This window comes from Apiospora marii (assembly GCF_038362585.1).
Source record: "Apiospora marii strain CBS 49790 chromosome Unknown utg000013l_segment0_segment0, whole genome shotgun sequence".
Taxonomy (NCBI): Eukaryota; Fungi; Ascomycota; class Sordariomycetes; order Amphisphaeriales; family Apiosporaceae; genus Apiospora; species Apiospora marii.
Window position 1 is genome coordinate 1,870,336 of NW_027117384.1, and position 22,405 is coordinate 1,892,740.

The window sequence follows — 22,405 nt, forward strand, 5'->3', positions numbered from 1 at the left end:
CGGTGGCATGCACATTTATACATGTACAGAGGCCTGCTGGAGGCTTCCAAGTTGTATTCCATCGTATGTATCCCGGATCTTGAGCACCAGCCAAGAGGAAAGCTGCTTGGCGGTATGACTCTTGCTTAAACGAGGGGCATATTACCCCTATCTCATATCTCCGCAAGCTCCCACTGGAAAGACGTGGGAGCACAGATGGAGCACAATCAACAACGGGGATTGCACCAGCAGCCCGTCAGAAGCCCTATTCGCCAACTATCGGGTAACAGTGTCTGAACTGTTCAACGAGCGCAACCGTCCCATTTCCATCCGCTCAGACACATCAGTCACAAACGAGATGACCACAATGGCACCTTCCACGAAGCAGCCCTGACGCACGGAGATCCAGAGGGACAACGATTCGCGGGTTGACGGTCCGATGACAACTTCGAGATGGACGATGACATGTTCCACAAACTTTACCCAGCCGAAAGGGTGTGGGGATTGAGTGGCCCAGCCACCACATGTCACTTTCTACTATTATCTTTACGAAACTGGGATTGTGTTTTAACGAGTAATTATAACCAACATTCATACAGCATTATTATTATATATTAGGTGTGTAGGTAAACATTGCCCCTCTCTGTATGTGTAACGAAATCGCAGACCCAACCAACGACAGTAAGCAGCCCATTCCCCTGTAATTTTCGTACCAGACCCCCCCCCCCCGTGACCATCATATCGAATTGGGAAACACTATACCCACCTGCCGCCGACAGCCCAGGAAACTCTCCGCCGGTCTTGCCTCGGGAGCCGAGTGCCGTCTGTCCGTAAATCTGGCCTTGACGCTCGCCTCGTAGTGCAGGATCTCGTTCAGGAGCCGGTCGTCCAGCTCGCGCCGCTTGCGGTCGTACTCGCGCTTCTCGAGGGGGTCGAGCACGCCCCGCGAGAACTTGAGCCATTTCGGAATCCGCTGCCGCCGCTTCTCGTACTTCAGCTTGATGGTCGCCAGGCAGATGTTCTTCTCCTGCTCCAGGAAAATCGTCAGGCTGTAGACGGCGCCGCGCAGGTCCACCGGGTCGACCTCGTCCAGGTCCCAGACCGAGTGCTCGGACAGGGCGTCGTCGCCGGTGAGGGGGCGCCAGTGCCCGGAGCTCTCCGCGGCGGTGTCGCAGTGGTCGCAGGCGCGCTCTTGGGCCGCGCCCCTGCGGTAGTACTTGCTCTTGCACTTTTCGTTTTTCGGGGGCATCGGGCCGTAGTTGGCAACTTCCTTTCCCTTTAGTTTCCGGGCGCTCGCAGAGGACCGCAGGAGCGTGACGAATCGGGGCTGCGTGCCGAGTGGCAGGGGGGACTCGAAGCTGGAGGCGTCATTTTCTAATGATGCTGATGCTGATGCTGATGATGATGATGATGACGAGTCGGCGTAGTTAGACGGTGGAGGCTGGCGAAGCCGTACTGTCTGCTGAGGGAATCGCATTTTCTTCTGTTTATCGTATGGGTGGTTGATCGGTCGGTACACGCAATATGCACAGAGTGCTTCGTGAAAGGATATGCGACGCTGAACAGTTGTGAAGGGGATAACTTGCAACCTTGATTTTTTTTTTCGAGCCGGGTTGCATGTTGTTTGCGCTCTCAATAAGAATTCTCTTGCCAGACAGGTATTGCCAAATGTAGAACTTGCTCAAAACCCAGGGCATCCAAACCATACCAGCACCATCTTTTTGATCTAGTCTCTCGATAATCCTCAGTTACTGCTGGAGGTAATGAATTGAATCTTTTCCTGTGATAGTGTAGAACTTATGATCATTAGACACATAATGCATCACCATCTATAGAGCCGTGATGCAAAGAACAAGTCACATGTCCCCTGCGTATGGAATGATACACCTTGCTGGACAAGTATAGCTTCACCACTACCTGTAGACTTGCAAAACGTAGAACACCATCACCAAGTTTGAAAGTATTTATGGATGAAATGATGCCGTGGTTTCTTCCCTGACTGTTTACCGTTGAGCAATAGGGGCATTGTCCTCTTCTTCCCTTTTCTACCCGAGAAGCCTGGATTTCAAGGGAGAGGCATGAGATAGGGGTAATATGCCACCGACTTAAGAGAGGTAGACAGAGATTTTGACATCCTGTCAGTTATTAAATGATTAGTAGCATAACGCGATACTTCTAACATTATGAGGATTCGTCTATCAGCCGAACTTCCGTCTGGGCGGAAACTGACTTGCTGCCTTATTCAAAGTTGGAATAGGTATACCCATTCTACTTGGTATAGCCTGCAGAGGCGTTATTACTCGACCCGGATACCTCCACTTGAACATGGTTATATCAATACATCCCGCTTGGGCAGGTATGTTTATTCGAAGCATTTACCCTATAGGTATTCTCCACGAACCTCAACGCAATTGACGCATCGATTTAGGTCAATGGCTGGAATTGAATCGTACTCTACCGCTGCCGTCATCCAAAACATGGCTGCTATCAATTGACATGAGACGGCAGAAAGGTCGGATATGGGCTGGGTATCAAAACCGGACGAACGGCTGTGCAGCAACAGGTGACATCCACCTATATCAGTGTGCCTATCTGTGTGAACCCCATTCGCATGAAACAGTTACCGAAAAAAAAAATGTTTATTAGTGATTGTTCGAAGAGTCGCTTCTATGTCGGCTTTTGAGACTGGAGATCATGATTTTGGGTTGCTGCCTTCTGAGAGCCAGCTACCCTGGTGGCCAGAGAGGGAGGGAGAGTGCCACAGACGAAACCAAATTGGGTGAGTTTCCCCAACAACTCCAGTGGTCAACTGAAGTCATAGCCAAATTGTGACTGCCAGCTGCGCACCAGCTGCCGCCGGCTTGAAACACCACTTCGAGGTCGGGTCAAGTCGGGCCCGCCTTATTCTTTTTCCCGCCTCCAAAAGCAGGAAGAGCAGGAAGAAGTGGGCTGGTACGTGCGCACTGCTCACTCCAACTAGCTGGAATTGGGAACAGTCTGTCCCAGGACCCGTCGGCCGTGAGTGTCCGACCAGCAAAGAGAGCTTTTTCTTCTCTTTCCTCCGATCTGTATTCAGAACCTCCAAAACCCTTCAAAACCCGTCCTCCCATAATCTCCCCTCCCGCCTCCCCATCAATTGCAAAGAGGTTGCAATTGATTCTCCTTCTTTTTTCTAGAGGATCTAAGGTTACCTCTTTTCACAATGTTTCGCAACGCCCTCCGACGGTCCACGCGCGCCGTGAGCGCTGTCTCTACCTCTGGCCGAGCTGTTGCGGTAAGTGTGGCTCCCACTTCCCATCGACCTCCGGTCTCAATGCCATCAATTCCTCGCTGCACCCGGCCTCAATGCATCTCGACGGGCCTCGAACAGCTCAATTGAGCTTTTTGGGGGCTTTTTAGCCTGCATTGGGAGCTCAGACGAGCTCGAGGCACAGCTGCATCATGGATTTTTATGTCTCTTCGGGCTTTCGGCTAACAGCTTTTTCTTCGACCTACGCAGGTGCAAAATCGCGCAGCCTTCAGAATCCAGAGCCGCTCCTACGCTGAGGCCAAGGCCTCGCCCACCGAGGTCTCTTCCATCCTCGAGCAGCGCATCCGTGGTGTCTCCGAGGAGACCAACCTGGCCGAGACTGGCCGTGTCCTCTCCGTTGGGTATGTTGTTCCTCGAAGCGAAAGTGGAGACTAGCCGAGTCGGGATTTTTCATGGCGACAACGAGTCCTCGACAACACACCAGAGCCAACACCAGCATCACCACCCCATCGACCTCGCCGACCGCCATGATCACCCCCGTCTCGAGCTAGGCTTCATTGGCACAATTGGAGCTGCAAGACTGACTTTTGGTGCTCTATAGTGATGGTATCGCCCGTGTGCACGGTATGGCCAACGTCCAGGCCGAGGAGCTGGTCGAGTATGTCTTCTCAACACTACCCCGGATCTGACGGACCCCGACTAACAATGTTCCTAGGTTCGCTTCCGGCGTCAAGGGAATGTGCATGAACTTGGAGGCTGGCCAGGTCGGTGTTGTGCTTTTCGGTTCTGACCGTCTCGTCAAGGAGGGTGAGACCGTCAAGCGTACCGGAGAAATTGTGAGATACACCAATTCTTTCTCATGGCAGAGAGCCAATTGACTAACAGTTTCAAGGTCGATGTCCCCGTCGGTATGGAGCTGCTCGGCCGTGTCGTCGACGCTCTCGGCAACCCCATCGATGGCAAGGGTCCCCTCAACACCAAGGAGAAGCGCCGTGCCCAGCTCAAGGCCCCCGGCATTCTGCCCCGTCAGTCCGTCAACCAGCCCGTCCAGACTGGTCTCAAGTCTGTCGACGCCATGGTTCCCATCGGCCGTGGTCAGCGTGAGTTGATCATTGGTGATCGTCAGACCGGAAAGACCGCTGTCGCCCTCGACGCCATGCTCAACCAGAAGCGTTGGAACAACTCCAACGACGAGACCAAGAAGCTTTACTGCATCTACGTCGCCGTCGGTCAGAAGCGATCCACCGTTGCTCAGCTCGTCAAGACCCTGGAGGAGAACGACGCCATGAAGTACTCCGTCATCGTTGCCGCCACCGCCTCCGAGGCCGCTCCCCTGCAGTACATTGCTCCCTTCACCGGTTCCTCCATCGGGTAAGTGATATACTTCATTATTCATACTATGGTGTCTTTCTTCAATAAACTAACGACGATTCTCTTTTAGTGAGTACTTCCGTGACAACGGCAAGCACTCCCTGATCATCTTCGACGATCTGTCCAAGCAGGCCGTTGCCTACCGTCAAATGTCTCTGCTTCTGCGCCGACCTCCCGGACGTGAGGCTTACCCCGGTGATGTCTTCTACCTGCACTCGCGTCTTCTGGAGCGTGCTGCCAAGATGAACGACAAGCTCGGTGGAGGTTCCATGACTGCCCTGCCCATCATTGAGACCCAGGGTGGTGATGTGTCTGCCTACATTCCTACCAACGTCATTTCCATCACCGACGGTCAGATCTTCTTGGAGGCCGAGCTCTTCTACAAGGGTATCCGACCCGCCATCAACGTCGGTCTGTCCGTGTCCCGTGTCGGTTCCGCTGCCCAGCTTAAGGCCATGAAGCAAGTTGCTGGTTCCCTGAAGCTCTTCTTGGCCCAGTACCGTGAGGTCGCTGCCTTCGCCCAGTTCGGTTCCGATCTGGATGCCTCCACCAAGCAGACCCTGTCTCGTGGTGAGCGTGTAAGTACCAAGAATACCCTCCAACTACTATTTGATGCACTAGCTAATCCGTTCGCCACCTACAGTTGACCGAGCTCCTCAAGCAGAAGCAGTACTCCCCCATGGCCGTCAACGAGATGGTTCCCCTTATCTACGCTGGTGTCAACGGTATCCTCGACAACGTCCCCGTCAACAAGGTTACCCAGTGGGAGGCTGACTTGCTGTCCCACCTCCGCACCAACGAGTCTGAGCTTCTGGCCACCATCGACAAGGAGGGTGCCCTCAGCAAGGACCTCGAGGCTAAGCTGCGTGACGTTGTTAGCAGCTTCACCAAGAGCTTCACGTCGTAAGCAAAGGGTGCATGTACCTTAGATAATCGATGGCTGGAGTGAAGGGAGAGGATCTGTCTATACCTGCGGAAATGCTGCATTAGTTGGCGGGACCTGTTTCTCATTAGAGGCGAGATGTATGTCAGTCGGGTGCTGCAAAAGTGCGGAATTGGTTGGGAAACGGAGGTCATAACCTCCCGCTCAGCCTTTGTAAAATAGAGCCACAAACTCAAGAGCACTCGATTCCTTTTGTTCATTAATATGTTCTAAAATACCCGTATCGTCTTGTTTGAGATCTCTAGTGAAAAGGCCTATACAGTTCAGCCACATCGTACTACAGACGAAATATACACCTCGAATCCTCTATAGCCCAGTTTTTATGTCCCGGTATCACTGATTTGAATTATTTAAAGATTTCGAAGATTGAACATATGTTATTGATCGGTTGTATTTCCTCGAGCATCATGGCCAAATAGTGTCTTGTGGTGGAAGAGCGCGAGTCGCCTGCAGCGCTGTTCTGATAAAACCTATGATGCGGCTCCGATGGAACTCTGGATCTCGTGATGTCATATTTCCCATTGCCGGACCTTACGTTCCTCTTACCTCCATCCCGAGCAACAACCACACCACCATTGTCCAACTTGAACTAAACATTCAATCTTGTACAACACCCATTACTTCTAATCTCTAGAGCTGGTTTCTTACTTGATACATATCACTTCCAGTACCCAACCGATCACGACAATTTCAAAGTCCCCGCACGTCGTCTCATCTAGCAGAGTGCATCCATATCGGCCTCAATATCTCAAGAAATTCGCAGGATCTCCTCCAGACCAGGTAAACTAAAGGCTTTAGCCGTATAGACATGAATGCTGGGTCCCCGGAGATGTCGGCCGCCACCAAAGAGATTTTGGGCAAGGTGCGCCAAATGGTGCCGCCTATGCTGGAGAAGTTTCACAAAGGTACGTACGGGGCCATCCATCATTGCAGAGATATGCATCCAGACTAACATGTTATTTCCAGGTCAGCTGGGCCGTATTGCGGTCATTGGAGGTAGTGAGGATTACACGGGAGCTCCGTACTTTTCTGCGATGGCCAGTGCAAGACTGGGCTGTGATATGGTATGTCTACAGGCTGACCATCCATAGAGAATCACCTCGCTGACCACAACCCTTAGTCCCACGTGATCTGCACACCGGGTGCCGGCGCCGTCATCAAGACGTATTCCCCGAATCTCATGGTGCACCCTCTGATGCGCCAGTCCCCCTCGCCATCCTCCAACGACTGCCCGTCGCCCGAGGACACGGACCCGGCGAAGGTGTCGAGCAAGATCATCGACATGCTCGGCCGCCTTCACGTGCTCGTCATCGGCCCCGGCCTCGGCCGCGACCCGCTGATGCAGGAGACGTGCGCCAAGGTGCTGGCCGCGGCCCGCGAGCAGAAGATGCCGGTGGTCCTCGACGCCGACGCCCTGGCCATCGTGACGAGCCGCCCGGAGCTCTTCATGGGGTGGCAGGAGGTCGTGCTGACCCCCAACGTCGTCGAGTTCGGCCGGCTCTGGAAGGGGCTCAAGCCTGACGGCGACAACGGCGAGGCGGGCGACAGCGACAAGAGCCCCACGGCCAAGGTCGAGGCCCTCTCGCGCGCTCTCGGCGGCGTCACCATCGTCCAGAAGGGCGGCCATGACATGATCAGCAACGGCGAGCACACCATGATTGTCGACCTCGAGGGCGGGCTCAAGCGCAGCGGTGGTCAGGGAGACACCCTGACCGGCAGCATTGCCACTTTCCTCGGCTGGCGGAAGGCGTACCTCGACGGTCTTTGGGACCACGGTAACAAGCTGGAGACGAAGGAGTTGCTGGGTCTCGCCGCGTTTGGCGGTAGTGCTATTACGAGGGTAAGTTCCTTCTGTCCTGTCCTGCCCACCCCCCTGGGAACCCCAGATAGATGAAAGCTAACGGGACACTACAGCTCTGCTCGCGCAACGCCTTCAAGAAGAAGGGCCGTAGCTTGCAAGCCAGCGATTTGACGGATGAGGTTCATCCCTCTTTCTTGGAGCTCTTTGGCGAGGATGAGCCGGATGCCAAGTTGTAAAGGTATCTGTGTAGCTAAAGCGACCATGCTTCGCCCGGTTCGTTTAGGTGGTTATCCAGTCACACGTGGGGAGGGCCGAGACACCTCGACCGTTGCATGTCTGGATCGCTATCGACTCACATGGTGCGATATGAGAAGAAACGGGAAACCACAAAACACGAGAACTGGCGTCTTTCTCTCGTGGGAGCCGGCGTGGTGTCTCGCAATCTTACAGGGACGTCTGAAAGGTTAAAACGAAACGTCAAGCAGAGGGACCGGCTCAGCCGTACGCTTTATGGGAGGTAGGAAGGACACTGGACAATATACTTGCGAGACTGTCAGGCCTAGAATGAATACAAATGAATAAATGAAACAGGGCCGACAGGGCCAACAATCTCTGGAAGAGAGCCTGCCTATCAATCCAGTCTCTTTTGTGTCTGGGGAGAAGGGGGGTGTTCGTCCATGGATGTATATTGACTGTTGCTGTCGTCGTCGTACATGACTAGGACATCGGGAAAAATTGCCCATTTTCCATTTCTGGATCAACACCCCTTGTCTCAAATTTCTCAAGAGGTTTCATGCATGATTATTTGCTTTCTACTTTCCGGGGAAAAGGGTGCGAAAACGTGATGTCCACGCGAATTTCAGCTCTCTCCGAGAGTCGTGTTGGAAATCGGCAGGACCCAGGACCGGGCCCGGGCTTCCATTCACTATCCCGGTGACCATCTAGGGAGTATTATATTAAGTGCATGCTTGGTGTTCCGTGTTCTTATTTGATACTACAAGGGCTGAATCTGGTCTGTTTCTATTCCAACAAATTTGAAATGAATTTTGTTCAATTTTAAGACGTCGATTCATATAGCAGACATAAAAGATTTTCTGGGTATGTTCAACTAATTTTGTCATTTTGAGAAGCACGGAGAAAGTGCAACACATAAATTGCCCGTGTTCTTCTCTCCATGGCAACCAGCGAACTCCGGATGGGGTCAGCATGCCCAGACCCCGAGAATATACATATAACGTCTGGTGATAACAGGAATACATATTGCTTGGGGGTTGGTGAACACTCATCTTGTCACCCCCTTCATATATGACATTTGCACTACTACCATCGTCTTGAGCTGGGACGACTGAGTATGTGTCACATATCACGAGATATATGTGGGTTTTTCATCTGATCAGCGCTGGGGACACATGAGAGAGCTACAACAGCTTGCTTAGCCAGGGACTGACAATACAGTTATGACTTCGATGGGTCTTGCCAGGGGTTTGATTCTTGCATCTCATGACATATTGCTACGTTTTGAGGTGTATGAATCTTTGATGAGAGAGTGTGTAAGAGAAGGGGAATTGACCACACCTGCATGGGGATGTATTTCCCACAGATCATCTCTCTCATACAATCTGTCTCTCTGGACTTTACTACACACACTTTCAACTTTGCTTACTGATATTGCATGTGCAACCTAGACCGAGCAGAGAGAGAGAGGGAATGAAGGAAAGGAGAAAAAAGAAAAGGGCGTAAATATGCCATAGCTGCGTGTGCATACGCGACCCTGTGCGCGGCCAAGATGCGGTGTGTTTTGTCAATCAATGTGTGTGTGTGATATAACATTGGACTGGCAGACCCAAAGAGGCAGTCAGCAGGCTACCTAATAACCTTGATGAGCCAAACCAAAAACGTCGAGTACTGTCACACACGTTGCGGGCGGAATGTTGGACACACATACACACACACACACAATAGAGATTTTATGCATGATCAAACATGGGATCATCTAGTCTACACTTGTTCTTTCTTTTCGTTGCTGCAGTGCTCGCAGCGGTTCTCATGGTGTTGCCGACGGAAACTTAACCTTCGGAGATTGGATTTGGTTTTGTACGCTGCCCGCTGTGCATTTGTGCGAAGGGGGACGCCGACGCCTGGTTACGTCAACAATACACGAAATCATGAAAAGGCAACACTTCGATGTTGCTAAGGTGTCATACCCTCCCTCGAAAGTGGCCAAAAATCAAAGCAGAAAAGGACAACTCTTGTTGCCGCATTGTGACTGGGTGTCAGACATGTCCGAACAAAGAAGCACGAAGGGCAGCAGCAGCAGCAGCAGGCAGCGTCCTGCCGTTCCTTCTGACTAGCACCGGGAGTGGCATATAGCAACATCATGCAGGACCCGGCTAGGTTGCCTATTCGCTCGTTTGGGAATCCCCACGGGCACCACCTTACTACGTAGCGATCTCATCGATACTTTGCTCCTTACAGTCCGCCTATACTAGGATCGACCCAAGAGAGCCGCTGTGCCTAGCCTGGCAACCTCGCTGCAGATGTATGTATGCCCAGGGGTAACGATGCATTAGAAGAAATGGAGGGAGGGAGGGGGCCATGGGATGGAAGAGAGGGGTGTGGTCTCCGGGATGGCCCTCTTGTTCGCTTCTGCTCGGAGAATCATTGGCTCCAGCTCTCAGCAAGATACCGCACGCTAAGACAGATTGCCGGATCGGTGACACCAACAACACCCACAATCCAAGATCGCCTCTCGGCCAGCCGCAAATCATTAGATTGTCATGGGCAGACAGATACTACCTGACATCCACTACAGCTGAAATTGCTCGCGACCAACCCGACCAGTCAGCTGTCACCATAGATGCAAACCGTAGATCCATGTCAATGTGTATAGGGGGCGTGAACGGTTGGTCCGAGTTCTTTGTCCAATCGAATACAGAGCTGCGCACTATGGGCGTGGCGGTGGTTTCAGCAGTGATATGTCGCCTTTTTAGGAGTCGCCGTGGCAAGATCTCACTTGAGTCAATCTTGTTACATTTAGAAACGATCTGAGTGTGAACAGGTGCCATCGGTGCCCAGCAAGCCATGGAGCTGGATAAACCACTTTGAGGATGAGACACTCCAGATCGATTCACAGGGTCTGAGACAGCCACTTTGTCGAGGTAATGGCATCCTCTAAGGGCCGACCAGGAAAGCACACTTGCTACTTGCCTTTGCTGTGGACACTGAAGGGAATTGTCAAGACGTATTCGCTTACAACCTTGAATGCTTTCGGGGGGGCGCGGGAATTTGGTTTTCCGATGTTTGCTTCGTTGCTGTACCTGCAAACTCCGGAGAGTATTAGTAGAGTATACTCAACAAGCTTATGCGTGCCACTTTGGTCTTCAGAAAGGTTCTACCAGTGGGATAGCCCGAAAGAAAGCCTTGCATGAGACGCCCTATCTTATTCGACTGATCGCATATCGAGTGGTCGCGTAAGGAGAGCGGCGCGTCCTGCTGCAATCTATTGGCCAAGAACACCGAGCCTTCCAGACTATTGTCTCCCGTGTTTGAGCGTTAAAAAGCCCGATGGTCCCCCTAGTTGCTCCTGCAGTCTCAGAGGTTGTCGCGCAGAACGAACGTCTTAATACTGCAGCTAAGGTTCTCTGTGCCGCGCCGGCCATGCTTCCAACGTACATTACATGGAGGGGCATGCATGTATAAGCGGCAGCTGCAATGCCCCTGCCCCCGCTGCTTGCTAAGGAAGGAGGAGTCGAAAGCCGATTCGCTGGTTGCACGAGGAGCCCTTGTCAGGGCAGGGATTCGTCATTGAGTAAGATGGCAGGAAGAAGGAAAAGCAACGTCTCCTGGCAAGGGTGGTGATAATGTGGGGAGGGCGGCTTTGGGTGTTGCCTTGGCCAGGGGGCTGAAATAGAGCCACCGATGCATCTTGTCCTAGACATTACGTTGCCGCTATATTTGGTTCAGAGACCCGGAGACTGACGGGGATTTGCGGCCAGGATAGGACGGGTCTGTGCCGGCCAGTCGACGCATGCAATCTATTGTTCAGAGTGATGCTAGTAGTTCTTCGTTGATAGCTCATCGTCGAACTTCCCAAAGCACAGCACCCGCAGTTGACTTTTTTGGCCCTGCCGAACCAAATCATTCAGCGAATCGGGTGTGATAGGGAGAAACACAATGAGAGAGAGGGGGGAGAGAGAACTAGAGAATGCGAGGAGGGCACCGTTTCCGCCAGGCGTGATGACTAGCAGCCTTTTGCGCCTCGAAACAGTTGCTTTTTGAAATGCGTTTCTTGCTCTGCCTGCCACAGGCGCACTTATGGCTGATTCAATTGAAATAGCCCTTCCTACAGCAACGGCGAGGCGCTCCTAATCCTATAATATTAGCATCTTCTGTTAGTCCTCAAAAAGGAGCCATGGGTGAGATGCAATTCCGATCTTTCCATGTTTGATATTAGGATACTCTGTGGGAACCTTCAGGTAAGTAGAGCAAAGAGGCACGGGCGGGTATCGCGAAGCCCATCAGGCAAAAATTTTACTGCACGCGTACCGCCGATCCGAACGTGCATGCGAGCGACACGCCCAGCATCCGGGACGCAGCAGGCAGGCTGGTAGGAGTAGGAAAATAGAAACCATGCCTTCCGGCAAAAGAAACGACTCCATCATAAAGCAGCCGCACGCAGGGCAAAACGTGCGCGTTAGCAAGCAGTGGCGCCCCGGACGAGAGGAGGCAGCGCCCTCCAGGTCGGATATGGGCCCCCCTTGGAAGACGCCGATCATCCCCAGATGGTAGTAGTGACTTCCGGTATTCCCACAAGAAGCAGTTCATGCTCGGACTGTCTGCAACGGGCAATACATGGCCAGTGGTGGGCGGTGGATGCTGATGAGGTGATGAGGCCGGCAGAAATCGGGCGCCACCGATAATTTCCAGCCAACAACAGATGGGCAGATCAATATCCAGCTTTTGGTGCATTCCAGAATGGGACGGCGATAAAGGAAAAGGCCCGAGGAGGGAATTGCTTGGCCGTGCCCAACGACGCCGTAATGTTCTGGTCAGGTCTCCTCTTCCCTCTTGCATGTGCATTTGGGACCATTCAATTCAATCAGCACGGATGCATCTCGTGAGATCAATGCGCAAGATACACGTAGATGTATGTAACGTATTGGCTGTCAATAGTTGATGATGCAGGTAGGTCGTTGAATGACCTCAACTTCCAAGATAGACTTGAGGAGCCCAAGTAGGTATATGCTTCAAATTGGAAGTATATTTGTACCTACATTGATTCAGGTAGCTGGGGGTTTGAGATCAGAATCGATCCAAACAACCCGACCATTGAATGCTGAACGAGGTCAATGTTGGAAGCCACCCCCGGCCCCCCGCGACGCTCATTCCTAACTTGACAGGTCGGACCCCAGACGAGCCAATGGCATGACATGATTGCATGTTCCCACTTGCGCACCACACTTTCCACTTCCCACTTCCCACCCAGTGTGCGTGGTGCTGCCCGCTGGTCTCATGTTGTCCAGTGTTATGGATCTGGGTCCCCATCACGGCTGTTACATTCACCTGTCCTATCCGGCCTGACAGTTGCCGTTGGTTTTCGTCATTGTTCCTATCTGTGGAATTTGCTATCACGGAGCCATGGTTCAGCATTCGTCTTTTCCTCCCATGACGGCTCACGCTGACTGCAATTTTCATTGTCTGTCCACCTTCCCCCCAGCTCGCCCAGTCAGCTGCATCGCCCTCGGTCAGCTGTATACCCACTCGTCCTACCACGGACGGCGAGGAAAAAGCACCTTCAAAGAAATTCTCCCACATACGCAGGTGCCGCCACAAGGGCTTAACGGCCTCTACGCTACTCTGAGAAAAACCAATTACTTCTCTGCGGACATCCCTGAGCCTACGACACCACTGTTTTGAGACACCAGGGAAAAGTCCCTCCTTCTTTTCTTACTGCCCCAAAGCCATCTATAATTTCCCCGAACCCCAATCACCATCCAGGGTTCCTGGCCCCTCGCTCGACATCCTACTTAAAGAGGTTTGCCATACCTGGGACCTGCTGTGTTATCGAGTACCGAAGTCCGTCTCGGTTGTGCCATCTTTGGGCCCCTTCGAAGCTGTTGTACAGCGTATGTCTACGACCTGTGGTACATCAATGCCGCCCTTGGCCGAGTCCTGTCCTACTTGAACCATTGCTGCAGTGGACAGCCTACCATAACACCAACCGTTATTCCTACACCTTGTCGCTAGTCGTTACATATCCACCGTTCCTCATCCATTTATCGGCTCCTCAGAGCCTCTTAGTCTTGACAGCACCTGCACCGCGTTACAACCGGTAGATCTGCTTCACGCACCTGGAGCAGAAGCCACCAGTCACCTCTTCCGGCGGCACATATATCGAGGGTATGCTGCCTAAGAAGCATGATATTATTCCCTCCACCTAGGTGCTAACCTTGACGTAGAGCATTATACCCTACTCTCAGATAGTTCTTCAGCCACAGGAAAGATGGCCAGCGGTTTTGAGAGGCTGGAGAAACTCTTCAACGTCTCCAGAAGGAGGGACAAGACCAGCTCCGGAAACTCACCTTCGCTGGACAACTTTGTCTTTCCTTCACCACCATATATGAAGCCTAAGTCTATGCGCATGACGCCAAGAGAGGAAGAATTCGTCAGAGAAAAACCGTCGGACTATGGGGTCCAGGACGATAGAGATGGCAGGTTGAGTTTACCGGAGACTAGCGATCGTTTCGAGAGACGGTCGTCATCCAACTATACCAGAGCCAGGAACACAGTGACATCGCGAGGCTCGAACTGCAGTGGAAACTCAGCATTATCCTTTGAATACCAACGGGAGTCTGACGCCGCTCGGCAGCTATCTAAGTTCAAGTTTCCAGAAGACTCATTGTTCCGACATTCTCCAGCTACTCACTCGACCTCGACGTCGGACGCCTCCTCACCCAGCAAATATGGAGTAGAGAGCGCCCCCAAGACACCTGAAGCCGAACCTATCAAGTCCAACATGTTGGACTGGTCTCCCAGACACATCTCTATGCTGTTAAGCCCGCTAGATCCACCGCCACGGGGAAACCGCCTTGCACCGACAGCCCAGGATGACACAGCGGAATCGATGATTTTGAAGCCTTCACCAATCGAAAAGGCTAGCGGCGCAACAGGCTCGAGGTCTGCCTCCAGCAACGTACCGGGAAGTTCGAGACGCCGTTCCAGGCAGGGTGCTAGATTACCCGAGAGAAAGCTCTCCTTGTTCCCCAAGCTTGAGTCTAGTTTCCGGGTGTCCCAGCCACTCACTTACTCGCCCCCAATGTCGGATAGTGAAGACTCGGTTCAAAGGACATCGAGATCATTCAGCGCCGCCGACACGTCAGTTGGCAGCGTACCAACAACAATTCCTGAACAAAGTACAGCGTCGGATCATCATGATAATAATGGCACCGACAAATTCCAACGCGATTCTCCCCGGAATACGATGGCTGCCATACAAGCAGAATCGGCACTTGATAGAGGTGATACAGGTAACATCGCTGTATTGCCTCGATCTCGATTGAAGAGAACACAGAGTGCTATCACCCTGTCCCTCATGGCCTCGAACATTGCGAAAGAACATATTCTACACGAGCCTACTCTCGATGATGTATACGCACTAAGCGATGAAGATATTGCAGAAGCCCGGCCAAGCACTCCCTCATTGGACGCCCAAAAGCCTCCGCCATTGCCTCCCAAAGATTATCCTAACCGGATGGCCAAGCAGCGTGGTACAGCCGGCACGAGAGCTCACAAACCGCCAGCCATCGCTATCAAGCCCATGGTTGGGCAAATTACGCCACCTGAGACACCGACAGAGCCTCTCTTCATCGCCCCCTCACTGCCTACCAATACGGCCGGTGCTTTGGGGGCAATCATGGCAGCTGGGATTGCCAAGAAGTACAGCTTTGATCTGGTTTATCTGGTCAACTTGTGGCCACAGGAGCCTAGGGATCCCTTATTATCCCCAGTACAGGCCCTTGCTGCAAATCACCCGTCTTCGTCGTCCAATACTGGCGCCTTGCGGACCGAAGCGCCGTCAAATGGACGCTTTATGGCAGCATATGGGTTGAGTGACCTGGAGGAGCCTTTCAAGATATACACCAAAGTTCATCTCAAGATCCTGCAGTTCACGGAATGGCTTGAGTACGAGAAGACTGAGTCGACACCCGAAACAATTAGCCGAGGCTGGATGCATTCATTCAATTGCCAGCGGATCCCAGCAAGCCAGGAGTCAAAGGAGTGTCCTATGAATAGCGGTCTCGTGTTCGCTGCCTATCGAAAGGAGAAGAACCCTCTTTCGGTACCTGCCAAAGGCACGCAGGAGAGGAAAAGGTTTCTGGAAGACCTTCATGCAGATGCCAAGATCCTTGTTGACACCTTATCAGAGAGGGCGCAGGATTGATGCTGAATCGATTTGTATGACCTTATGACACCATGTAATACCCCCACTGTCTAATAATGTCGGTATGAAAACTGCAACGGCGGAGCTTCACATCACAGTTGAACAGTCACTTAGCTATATGGGATGATCGATGGTTTAACGGATGGGATGAAGTCACGTATCTAATGAATAAAGAAACCAAATGATATCAAAAACAAGAGATCCTCGCTACGTAACTCCGTCTCTGTTTGTGTTTCCCTCGCCCACGCGTCTTGCTAGACATTCCTCATACCCATCCGGCCAGATCTGAATTGACCTCATTCATGGCAAGATCGTCATGTGGTAAAAATGTCCCAAGGTCGATATCCGGCGACTGAGAGGGACGCCTCCCCATGCTTACTCGTCTCCCTGACTTGAGTTGCATCATATGACGGCCGGTAAGCTCATACTCGAAAGCGGTGCCTTCAACCTTTTCCGGGTCATCGAAAACCAGCACGTCTTCAGCGATGTACTTGAAGCCGTTTGGGGCGTCGGGCCATGCCTTGTCGACGGTCTTTTCGAGTGGTAGCATGAGGACCTCTTCAGGGGTGAGACGCCTCCTGAACATCCAGTCGTCAAATGAGTGGTAGGCGTGCCAGAGAGGTTCAGGGACCCCGGCAGGTCGTTTGAGGGGCTGCTGCTGACTGCTAAGGTCTTCTTCCCCTTTTCCCTCCTCGCCCTCCTCGGCGTGATCGTGATGCATATTCTCGCGGTTCAGTGCGCACATGTACGCGTTCAAGGATGTGTAAGAGTCCCAGACCTGCGCGGGGACTCCGTTGGGGCTCTGCGAGGGGGGTTCGGCGCAGACCCCGAACTGGGAGCCAACGCAGGCTTCGTTGGAGACCCTCCTCCCGCTCCTCCCGGAGGATCGGGTCGTCGTCCATGTACTTTCTGTCTTTCCTTTTCTTCTTTGCGTTGCGCTGCTCTTCGACTTCCCCGTCGAACTTGACGGACAGCATTTTGATGGCCTGGGCTGTCGTGAGCATCTTCCTTGGACGCCCGGGGCCTCTTTTGGACGTCGCTTTCTGCACACCGGACTGGGACTTTGGTATATTGGCCGCGGCTCCAGGGCCGCCAGGGGGCTTCCTCTGCTTCTTGGTCCGTTTCTCGCCGCCCTCCTTCTCTTCACTTGGCCCACCCATAATAAACCCCATAGTTTCAAAAGCTTCGGTTTCGGTAGGCAGCTGCTTTTGGGGGCGCCCCCGTTTCTTTCTGGGGGCTTTCTTGACCCCAGATCTTGACTTGCCGACATCGGCTTCCGATTCTGCTGCTGCTGCTGGCTCAGTCAAAGGGGCAATCGGGATTGGCTTGTGTTTGGCCGCGCGCCGCGGCTGCCGGCGGGTCGCGGCTGCTCCTTTGTCGTGGCGCTGCTTCGCCATGACGGGTGCTCACAGTAAACGGAAGAGAGACTGGGAAATGGGATATTGGATGCTTTTGGGGGGAGAAGATGACGAAAGGGAATTTCAACAGACTACCATTACTTGTTCACTTTTCGTTCGATCGGAGTTTGGAAATTTACATACTTATCTAGCATGCCTTTACGATATTCTACGCTGAGTAGACTTGGTGCTTGCTCTGCTTTGTTTGGTTTGGGATACCGAAAGGGACCTGTTTGGGGAGCCACTACAAAGAGTCCAACATGGAGGAAACCAACCAAACGTCTTGTACAAAGAAGGGAAGGGGGTTTTCTTCTTGTCACCTATCTCAAAGGGAAAAAGGCTCTGATACTCATTTGCGTGGCCTGGCAAAGAAGAGAGTGTGCCATGGCAGTGTAGGGCCCTGCGAGACAACGAAGCGGTCTGTCCTCAGCCCTGGTGTCGGCGCCCCAGGTTGACTATCGTGGGTAGCGAAATTCTTAAAGTCGCTTCCATTATGCCTTCAAGTGTAAGTGTATACTTACTGGATGATTTGATTGAGGTTGTATTTCGGAGGCTAGGGTATGCTGAAACTCGATTGGGATTGCGGGGAAGAGTATAGCCCTGTGCCTATCAGTGGAGCCACTCCATGTAACTTTAATATCACGAAACCGATACCTACTAGGTATCACTTCTTTAGGTAAACTTAGAAGGTAGTGGATTACTATCAAGGCTAGAGCCTCCTACCCTATCTCTTGTCACACCTCCGTATAGTAGATCAATTGCAACATTGATAAGCCCCACAGGACGTAGCTGTACTAGTCGAGCCATTGGACGTGCCTGCCCAGCCAGCCGCTGATCGCCAAAACTGATAAACCGCCAAACCCACGTCATTTACACCATCTCAAACCGAGTCTTGCATTGGGAGCGTGAGACAGAAGGAAAAAACAAGGAAACACAATGAGGAGCTTCCGTTTGCTTCGGGCGGCATCCTGTGGTCGCCATTGGAAAGACCTCCAGCCCCCCACATCCATGTGAATACAACCTGCGAGGAAATGAGAGAGAAATTGAAGGTGCTCTCTTACGGGAGGGAAGGAGCGCTGGCAGGGTTGATAAGAGAGTAGGTAGATTGAGCCAAGACACCAAGACACCAAGATCTTGACCAGCCCATCACATCTTGGTCCCGATCTTGCTTGTGTTCAATTGAAAGCGAAAGTACATAGTCGAATCGGATCTTTACTGGATACGGCAGGCGTCCACGTGTGTAATCTTCCATACGGCTACTTATCAGTGGAAGCCTGGCCAGCTACTACCACATTCCATACTCGCGTCCTCCCTTGGCTGACCTCTCTCTTGCTCCTCACCGACACGTCGTACCTGGCAGCAATATGAAATTTGGCTGCGACTTCTACACCGGACAGATCCCGCAATGGACGAATGCATACCTCGATTATGACGGCCTCAAGCAGACTTTGAAGCAGAAGAGCCCTGGTGATCAGAGATACGATTGTGAGTTGGCACTGCTACACGATGCTAGCAATGGTTTGCTTGTGCGGATGTTAACCTATGTTGTCTGTCACAACAGCCTTGCAACGTTCTTTGGAAGGCCAGACTGCCCGGCTCAATCAGTTCGTCGAGAAGCAGTCTGGGCTGGTCAGCCTTTGGTTCCAGAACATAAAGGCCCGATTTTCCCTTCAGTCTGCCACGCCGGCGCAGCCTGATTGGGAAGAGGTTGCCCTTGCTGAGTTGAGAGACCTTGAGTTCAACCTCTTGGAGGTCTCGTCTTTCGTTGAGCAGCTCGAGTTATTCTCCAGAGTCAACATAGATGCAATTGCGAGAATTCTCCACAAGGCCAAGGTCGCGGAGAGTTGGACATTGCAGAACCACAGCAATGGCCCGCTCTATCTGCGAACCTGGTCGGCCGAGACCGCCCAGATGATGGCGCTGCTGCGAGCTGTTCAGCGGGCAATCGAGCTGACGCTAGAAACTGACAATGTCGCCTCACGCTCATTGATCTTAGACACGGTCGATCCTGTTGCGCTTGGCTGTCCCCGAGAAGATGTCGTTGATGAAATACGGGCAGACAACTCATCGGCTCTCATGATCGTTCTGGAGTCGCCTGTTCCATACCTTGAGAACCAAGCAATGCTCTATTCCGTCACTCAGGTTGCCATTGCACACCAGTCCATTGATTGCATCGAATCTCTCTTGGACGAAATCACAGCAACTCTTGATGGGGAACTCTGTATTCATCAAGACCCCCTGCAGCAGCTCATCACGCAATTCTGTCGTAGCAGTAGCCTTACTACAGGAGAGGTGTTTTTCACCACTGCGAAGCATGACGTTCTTGACAAGATAATCAGGCACTTGTCTCCCTACCAGCATCAACTCCTATGGGCCAAAGATTGGAGGCAACGGTTGCCCATCCATTATGCGGCCCAATACGGTCTGGTTGAGATATTTTCCAAGATGATCAAATTGATGGGCCCCTCGGCAATGCTTCAGATTGACGCTTTCGGCGAAACACCACTTGCTCTAGCCATTAGCTCGAGCCATACTGACATTGTCAGTCTGTTTGTCGACCTGGACATACACCGAGCAGATGGTGAAGCATCTGTCTTCACTGAAGAAATTGTAGGTTCACTAATGAACATCGCGATTCGATCGGCGTCAAGCGACATCGTTTATAGACTGATTAAACTAGAGAAGGGGCTCAATCCCCAGAAACAGTCTGCCAATGCGCCTTTGTATCATGCAGCACGATTGGGCCATGTTGAGTCCGTAAAATCCCTTTTGGATTCAACAGTCGAGCTAGATCTATCTAGGACTGATGACTCATATCACTGGACTCCCCTTACAGTTGCTTGCGTCTACGGTCATCTTGAGGTGGCAAGACTTCTTCTGCTTGCAGGCGCAAACACACGGCACACAGATCGTCGTGGCTGGTCACCATTGGACCATGCGGCCTATCGCGGACACATGTCAATCGTTGATCTGCTTCAGAACACTCTGCCAACAAGCACGGAAGATCAGGTGGAACACAAGGCATCGGCGCTTCTTCCACCGGTGGAGTCAATAACATCCGTGAATCCACGGCCAACATATGTTACAACTCTCTCCAGCGATGATGCTGTGTTATCATCGGTGTTTGTCAACCTTGGCTCCTTTGATGTAGTTGACAGGGGCAGTCCTGTTACCTTAGAAGGCCACTTATATGAGAAGACAAAGGCGTCTGTCACTCCAAGTCAAACATATCTTGAGGTATCTGCAACCGACCAACCAGATGTCTCTCATAGGGTTACGTTACCCTTTCTAGGGGACAAAGGGGATACCACATGGCAATTCTTAACAAAGAATGCGGACCGTATGAAACTGAGCTTCAAGCTTTTTGACATTGCCGAGGAATCCACGGGCAAGCCCAATCTCATTGCTTCGGCAATTGCACTTCTCGACTCCATCAAGGGGTGGTTCCGACCGGAACGTCAGAGCTTAAGGCGCGATTCGGCAGTTGCTCTCATCACCCCGGCCGGCGATTTTATCGGTTCCGTTTCATTCACCTTTCTGGTTTGCAAGCCCTATGTGCCGAAACATGATGCATCGGCAAACCGACCTCAGAAGATGCGCTCGCTTACGCCTGCCCAGGTGATTGGTCATCGAGGTGAGTAGTACTTAGAATCCGGGCTGACTTACATGCTAACGCTATTCTTTGTAGGTCTGGGATTGAACGAGAACGAACTCAGGAGGCTGCAGATCGGAGAGCATACGCTGCTATCCCTTGAAAGTGCACTGGACAATGGTGCTCATTTCATCGAGTTCGACGTTCAGGTGACGCGTGATCGAGTGCCGGTCATCTACCATGACTGGTCGGTCAGCGAAACGGGGTTGGATACCCCTGTCCACTCCATGACATATGCGCAATGGATGGCCATCAGCGACTCCCAGACAGACCCGCATCATGATACCCCTCGAGGTCGTCTGCCGTGGGACGAGAGGTCTCGCCCGAGCCTGCCGCCCAGCAGGCAAAGCCGATCGCTTTGCGGACGACAAAACCCAATCTCAAACGCGATGCTTCAGCGCATGAAGCACACGGTGGACTACTCTATCCGCAACATGAAGGGCAACACGCGCGGCGACTTCATCCACGACCGTTTCGTCACACTGAGGCAGCTGTTCGAGAAGTTTCCCGAGGACGTCAGCTTCGACATCGAGCTGAAGTACCCCATGTTCTCCGAGGTGGACGAATGGGGCCTCGAGCCGTACGCCACCGAGATGAACCAGTATCTGGACGACATCCTCGATGTCGTGTTTGAGCTCGGGCAGAACCGCTCCATCTTCTTCACCTGCTTTAATCCGGAGATTTGCATCCTGCTGTCCACCAAACAGAAGACGTACCCGGTCATCTTCCTCAACGACTCCATGGTCAGCGGTGACGCAGGCGACCGACGCGCCACGAGCCTCCAGCAAGCGATCCGGTTCGCCCGGCAGTGGGACCTCCAGGGTATCGTCATGGCCGCGGAGCCCCTCGTCGCCGCGCCCAGGCTCATTCGGCACGTCAAGGAACTCGGGCTGTTTTGTGCTTCGTACGGGGCGTTGAACGATATCCCCGACTTGGCCAAGGTAAGTAGTTCCTATTTACAACTCAATTGATCACGGCTACTGACATCTGAGAAATAGAAACAAGCTGATGAGGGCCTGGACGCCTTAGTGGTTAACAATGTGCGGCTGATCTCCAACACACTTCGGGGTGCATGATTCTCAGGATAGCAAGAGTTGCTATCTAGGCTAGATCAATCTGGGCGAAAGCCAGTGGTTTCGCCAATCCGGTGTTCCTCGAGTTGATCTTCACGGGACGGGAGCCGGTTTTTGGTGGCACAAGGTACTTTGGGCGCTGGACGATAGGGGGTTTGTCTATTACTCTAGGCTTGCTGCTACCCAGCCTATTAAGTAGCTGGCCGGTATTCGACGGTTGCACTTTGCTTGTGAATATTGGGCTGACGTATCATGATATTATCGCTTGATATTGCGTCAGATACAAAGACCTGCGGTTCTGCCCAGTCTCAGACTTGCTTGCGGGTTGCTTTAAAACCTACGTCAGCTATTGGAATTCAGATACCGGCCGGCGATTCGCAGTCGTGATCGGCTCAGATATGTATATGCCGTAGAAAGCAAAAATCTCACCGGCCCTTAATTCATCTCAGTTTCGAGGTCTCAATTGGACTTGTCTCGCATCGAATACCAGTAATCTTGT

General features: G+C 52.4%; 6 protein-coding genes across 6 annotated transcripts; 5 read left to right on the top strand and 1 right to left on the bottom strand.

Annotated features, from left to right (window-relative positions):
* Positions 1-626: 626 nt before the first annotated feature.
* On the top strand, positions 627-1,357 carry PG985_015722 (uncharacterized protein; the record flags this gene model as incomplete). Its single annotated transcript, XM_066835488.1, has 3 exons — positions 627-660; positions 840-1,213; positions 1,262-1,357. The coding sequence occupies 3 exons, from the start codon at positions 627-629 to the stop codon at positions 1,355-1,357; spliced, it is 504 nt and encodes a 167-aa protein (XP_066676691.1).
* A 1,824-nt stretch (positions 1,358-3,181) lies between these two features.
* On the top strand, positions 3,182-5,507 carry PG985_015723 (uncharacterized protein; the record flags this gene model as incomplete). The annotated part of the gene is made up of 7 exons (XM_066835489.1): positions 3,182-3,253; positions 3,479-3,630; positions 3,831-3,887; positions 3,945-4,065; positions 4,122-4,600; positions 4,671-5,178; positions 5,244-5,507. The coding sequence occupies 7 exons, from the start codon at positions 3,182-3,184 to the stop codon at positions 5,505-5,507; spliced, it is 1,653 nt and encodes a 550-aa protein (XP_066676692.1).
* Positions 5,508-6,351: 844 nt separating this feature from the next.
* PG985_015724 (ATP-dependent (S)-NAD(P)H-hydrate dehydratase) lies at positions 6,352-7,580 on the top strand (the record flags this gene model as incomplete). The annotated part of the gene is made up of 4 exons (XM_066835490.1): positions 6,352-6,448; positions 6,510-6,607; positions 6,664-7,383; positions 7,458-7,580. The coding sequence occupies 4 exons, from the start codon at positions 6,352-6,354 to the stop codon at positions 7,578-7,580; spliced, it is 1,038 nt and encodes a 345-aa protein (XP_066676693.1).
* Positions 7,581-13,846: 6,266 nt separating this feature from the next.
* On the top strand, positions 13,847-15,784 carry PG985_015725 (uncharacterized protein; the record flags this gene model as incomplete). Its single annotated transcript, XM_066835491.1, has 1 exon — positions 13,847-15,784. The coding sequence occupies one exon, from the start codon at positions 13,847-13,849 to the stop codon at positions 15,782-15,784; it is 1,938 nt and encodes a 645-aa protein (XP_066676694.1).
* A 265-nt stretch (positions 15,785-16,049) lies between these two features.
* PG985_015726 (uncharacterized protein) lies at positions 16,050-17,181 on the bottom strand (the record flags this gene model as incomplete). The annotated part of the gene is made up of 2 exons (XM_066835492.1): positions 16,050-16,562; positions 16,618-17,181. 2 exons carry the CDS (start codon positions 17,179-17,181, stop codon positions 16,050-16,052), a joined length of 1,077 nt encoding a protein of 358 aa, XP_066676695.1.
* A 3,342-nt stretch (positions 17,182-20,523) lies between these two features.
* PG985_015727 (uncharacterized protein) lies at positions 20,524-21,909 on the top strand (the record flags this gene model as incomplete). Its single annotated transcript, XM_066835493.1, has 3 exons — positions 20,524-20,815; positions 20,870-21,774; positions 21,832-21,909. 3 exons carry the CDS (start codon positions 20,524-20,526, stop codon positions 21,907-21,909), a joined length of 1,275 nt encoding a protein of 424 aa, XP_066676696.1.
* Positions 21,910-22,405: the final 496 nt, after the last annotated feature.